Here is a 5,406-nt window from a genome sequence, read left to right as displayed (position 1 = left end):
CGAACAATGTGTCATGACGTTTTTGATCTTCGGAGCAGTATGTTCGCCCTGTTGCGCTGAATTTGTTAAGAACCATAATACCGAAAGTTATAGCAGCCAATATCCGGAAGCTGTATCTGCCATCAATGAGAATTTTTACGTAGACGATTTCGTTGCCAGTTTCGATACAGAACAGCACACTCTACAAATTTGTCAGCAAGTGGTGCAAATTAATGCAAACGCCGGCTTTGAACTTCGTAATTTTTCATCAAATTTGTTAAATTTACAGACCGTCATGAATGCATTTGAGAGTGCAGAAGCCGTCTGTTTGAATCGGTAGAGCCAAACTGAGAAATTTTTGGGAATGTATTGGAACGTAACAAATGATTCGTTTCAATTCTTAACAAAATTTTATCCCATAACTAAAGAAGTTATCGAGGGTAAAAGGGTTCCAACAAAGCGAGAATGATTCGTTTCAGTTCTTAACAAAATTTCATAGCATAGCTAAAGAAGTTGTGGTGTCCACCCAAACATATTTACGATACGTAAGTGAAACGTAAGTAAGCAACAAGTACAACCAAACAACACATCTGGCATCCCTGAGAGATATGAAGGGGACGGATAAAAAGACACACAAAAGAGAGGTAGATAACTGGTGCGCAGTAGTAGAGAGATTTTTTAGTAGAACGTGCAAGCAAAAATTTTAAGCAAACAATTTTGTAACTTTATGTTGTAAAAATAGCGTAGTAAAAATTTTAAGTTAAATTCATTGTATTTTAAATTCTGTTACTTGTGGATTACAAAGTGTTAAGAACACATTGTCAATATTAACGACAATAATATACAAAGTAAAAATAATTGTCAATAGCAACGACAAATTGGTGACCCCGACGTGATTCCGGGAATTAAAACCACATTTGGTGACGCCGGAATTAAAACAACAATCTGTAAAAAGCTAAGTAGCAGCCACAGAGTCTCGCAACGCAAATTCTTTAACAAGGGGAAATATCATGAACGAAGGCGAAGCAGTCAGCGCAACAACCAGCACGACAGTACAGCATGGTACAACACCGGCAGAAATTTGCCGCATAGGTGTCCAGCCGCCGGTATTTTGCAAACGCGACCCCGACTTATACTTCCTGCAGATGGAGGCGCAATTTCGCAACGCACGCATTACACAAGACCAGACGAAATACGACTACGTGATTGGGTCGTTAGACGGGTCTACACTAAGAAACGTTGCAGATATTGTAAGATCACCTCCATCTCAAAACAAATACGACGCAATAAGGAATCGCCTGATACAAGACTTTGCTGACTCTGAAAACAAAAAGCTACGCAGACTCATACTCGAGTGCGAACTTCATGACAACAAGCCATCGCAATTACTTCGCACTATGCGCGACCTAGCAGCTGAAGCCATGAATGACGGCGCACTGAAACAATTCTGGCTAGATCGTTTGCCCGTTGCAGTGCGAGCTGTTGTGTCCATCGCTGACGGTGATCTTGACAAATGCGCACTTCAAGCTGATAAAATGATGGAGATGGGGAGTTATGGTTCTGTAGCCACTGTAGATGGTGCAAAAAATTCTCAATCAGCACAGTCATCATCAATTGAAGAAATTCAAACCATAAAAAACGCCGTTTTACAACTGAGCAAAGATGTAGCTGAAATAAAGCAGCGACAATACTCAAATAGAAGACCTCGATTTCGAACAACAGATCGTGATCCAGTCCAGCACATCCGCACACGTTCTGAAAATCAGGTTAGTAAGCAACCTCTTTGTTTCTACCATTACAGGTTTGGTGCCAATGCAATCAAATGTACCAAACCTTGCAAATACAAGGCAACGGAAAACTAAAAACAGCTTTGCCAGAGACGGTAGATGACGCTAGTGGTTATAAGTCAAGCCGTCTGTTTATTGTTGACAAAAAGACTCAACACAAATTTTTGGTGGATACGGGCGCAGATTTCTCGGTTTTCCCGATAACCGCAATCGCTAACCCTAAATCCAAACCCACAACAAGTACACTGTTTGCAGCGAACGGATCACACATTAAAACATATGGTTCCAAACTTCTGACACTCAATCTGGGGCTGAGGAAAAGTTTCGCCTGGTATTTCACCATCGTTGACGTGTCAAAGCCAATACTAGGAGCCGACTTCCTCAAAAACTTCAACTTATTGGTCGACGTCGCTAACAAGCGAATTATCGACAATCAACCGAAGTTGCAGACGTTGTGCATAGCTGAAATTGCAGCCTACTCTCCAGTTTCTTCAGTCAACAGCGACAACAAGTACCAGAAACTCCTGGCCAAATTCAAGGACCTGACTTCACTACTAACATTTAATTCGTTGAACACAACAAAAACAACGGTTCAACATCACATTTACACTAGCGGACGTCCTGTTTTTTCACGCGCTCGGCGGCTGAACCCAAGTATATTACAGATAGCTCGTCAAGAATTCGAGTACATGTTAAGTCATGGAATTTGCACCCACTCGAAGAGCGATTGGGCTAGCCCGTTGAATATGGTTTCTAAAAGGAACGGCACGTGGCGACCATGTGGGGATTATCGACGACTCAACTCACAAACGTTACCAGACCGATATCCTATCCCACACATCCAAGACTTCGCACAAACATTCAACGGCAAGTCAATCTACACTACGATAGACATCGAAAAAGCGTATTTCAACATACCGATAGCTGCAGAAGACAAAAAAGACAGCGATCATCACGCCATTTGGTCTTTTTGAATTCAACGTGATGAAATTTGGATTATGCAATGCCGCGCAGACATTTCAACGCTATATGGACCAAGTTCTTTCAGGTCTAGACTTCGTCGTCTGCTACATTGACGATATTTGTATCGCGTCCAGCAGTGAAGAAGAGCACTACCAACATGTCACAACGGTATTCCAACGCCTCCAGCAGCACGGGTTAAAAATTAATGTAAGTAAATGTGTTTTTGCTAATAACGAAGTGACCTTCCTAGGACATCGTGTAAACAAACATGGTGTTAGTCCCCCAGTAGAGAAAATCAACCACATTACAAAATTCAAAAAGCCAGTACAAGCATACGAACTACGTAGATTCCTGGCCATGCTGAATTTTTATCGACGATTTCTTCCAAACGCAGCGGTGATGCAAGGTCAATTGCAAGCGGTTATCAAAGGCAACAAAAAGAAGGACAAAAGTCTTATTGTCTGGACACAAGAAGCTGAGACTGCATTTTAACAATGTAAGCAAGCAATAGCCGATGCAGTAACCCTAGCACATCCACTACCAGAAGCACATTTAGTTCTAAACGTAGACGCCAGTAACTTCGCCGTTGGTGCAGCAATTCATCACGTTTGCAACAAACAAATGAAACCATTAGGATTCTACTCCAAGCGGATGACAGACGCACAGAAGCGCTATAGTACTTATGATCGTGAACTGCTTGCAATATATCAGTCGGTAAAGCATTTCAAGCATATTATAGAAGGAAGACAATGTACTATTTTAACTGATCATAAACCGATTACATTCGCTTTTATGCAAAAACCTGAAAAAGCATCTCCACGTCAACTTCGACACCTCGACTTCATTGGTCAATTCACAACGGACATACGTCACATCTCAGGAAGGGATAACATAGTGGCAGATCTTCTATCTCGTATCGAAGTGATCAGCAAAGACGGAGATATAAATTTTGAATCATTGGCTCAAAGTCAAAAAAAAGATAATGAGACCAACGATTTCTTAACCAGCAACAATACCGCGCTCAAACTCAAGCTTATACCTATTCCAGGCGCAACAATATCCATCGCCTGTGATATGTCAACAGTGAATGCACGTCCATTCATTCCTAAATCATTTCGACAACACATTTTCAATGCCGTGCATTGCCTTTCACATCCAGGTAAAAAAGCCACTGTTAAACTCATCAGTAAGCAGTACGTGTGGCCGAATATGAAGCAGGACATCACTCGAATGGTACGAACATGCATTCCGTGCCAGCGTGCAAAGGTCATTAGGCACAACAAAACAGCAATTGGCAGCTTTACAACGCCAGAACAACGGTTCGCAGCAATACATATCGACCTAATTGGACCACTACCTACCAAAAATGGATATACATATTGCTTAACCTGTATCGACCGATTTAGTAGATGGCCGGCAGCAATCCCAATTGAAGACATTCATGCTTCAACAGTCGCTACTGCACTAATTAATGGTTGGATAACACATTTCGGAGTACCAACGCGAATCACCACTGATCAAGGTCGTCAGTTTGAATCCCAACTTTTTAACGAGCTGGCACGCACACTAGGCGTAAGACACTTGCGAACAAGTCCTCGGCGTCCACAAAGCAATGGCATGATCGAACGCTTCCACCGTACGTTAAAAACAGCCTTAAAGTGTAAAAATGACCAACACTGGACCAAAGTACTTCCACTTGTCATCCTTGCCCTAAGAAATACTCACAAGGAAGATCTGGACGCCACACCCGCAGAAATCGTATATGGTAGCGCACTAAAGCTGCCATGTGATTTTTTTGAGGAAATCAAAGACAACCAAGTATGTTCAGAATTCGTGAAACGCTTCAGACAAGCCATGAACAGCATTCGCCCCGTCCCAGTATCACAACATTCAAAGGACAAAGTTTTTGTACAACACCAGTTACAAAAATGTACCCACGTTTTCCTGCAAAGTGTAAGTCGGTCTGATAAGACATTCGAACTACTGGTAAAAGGAAAACAAGTACGCGTAAGTATTGACCGCCTAAAAGCAGCATTCTTACCGAACAGCGAACTGAAGGCGAATGTAAACGACACACAACTCTCCGATACAATCACGTCAAGTGAAAATACTGGCAAGGCAACACGAAGTGGAAGAACCACAAGTCTGCCCCAAAAATACGTTACCTTCAATCTATCGTGATATCGTCCATAACTCAATCACTGGCAGGGGAGTAATGTGGTGTCCACCCAAACGTATTTACGATACGTAAGTGAAACGTAAGTAAGCAACAAGTACAACCAAACAACACATCTGGCATCCCTGATAGATATGAAGGGGACGGATAAAAAGACACACAAAAGAGAGGTAGATAACTGGTGCGCAGTAGTAGAGAGATTTTTTAGTAGAACCTGTAAGCATAAATTTTAAGCAAACAATTTTGTAACTTTATATTGTAAAAATAGCGTAGTAAAAATTTTAAGTTAAATTCATTGTATTTTAAATTCTGTTACTTGTGGATTACAAAGTGTTAAGAACACATTGTCAATATTAACGACAATAATATACAAAGTAAAAATAATTGTCAATAGCAACGACAAAGTTATCGAGGGTAATATAGGAATTGTGATGGCTATATTTGATCCATACGGCATCTTAGCGAATTTTTTACTTGTTGCCAAAGTTTAATAGCAAGAAA

At 41.2% G+C, this 5,406-nt stretch overlaps 1 protein-coding gene across 1 annotated transcript; it reads left to right on the top strand.

Moving 5' to 3' along the window:
* The first annotated feature begins 989 nt into the window (after positions 1 to 989).
* LOC119667392 lies at positions 990 to 2,740 on the top strand. Its single transcript, XM_038076681.1, has 2 exons — positions 990 to 1,745; positions 1,781 to 2,740. Exons 1-2 carry the CDS (start codon positions 990 to 992, stop codon positions 2,738 to 2,740), a joined length of 1,716 nt encoding a protein of 571 aa, XP_037932609.1.
* Positions 2,741 to 5,406: the final 2,666 nt, after the last annotated feature.

The sequence above is a fragment of the Teleopsis dalmanni genome, chromosome 1 (assembly GCF_002237135.1).
Source record: "Teleopsis dalmanni isolate 2A chromosome 1, ASM223713v2, whole genome shotgun sequence".
NCBI classification, from domain to species: domain Eukaryota; kingdom Metazoa; phylum Arthropoda; class Insecta; order Diptera; family Diopsidae; genus Teleopsis; species Teleopsis dalmanni.
This window is presented reverse-complemented; position numbering and strand designations above follow the sequence as displayed.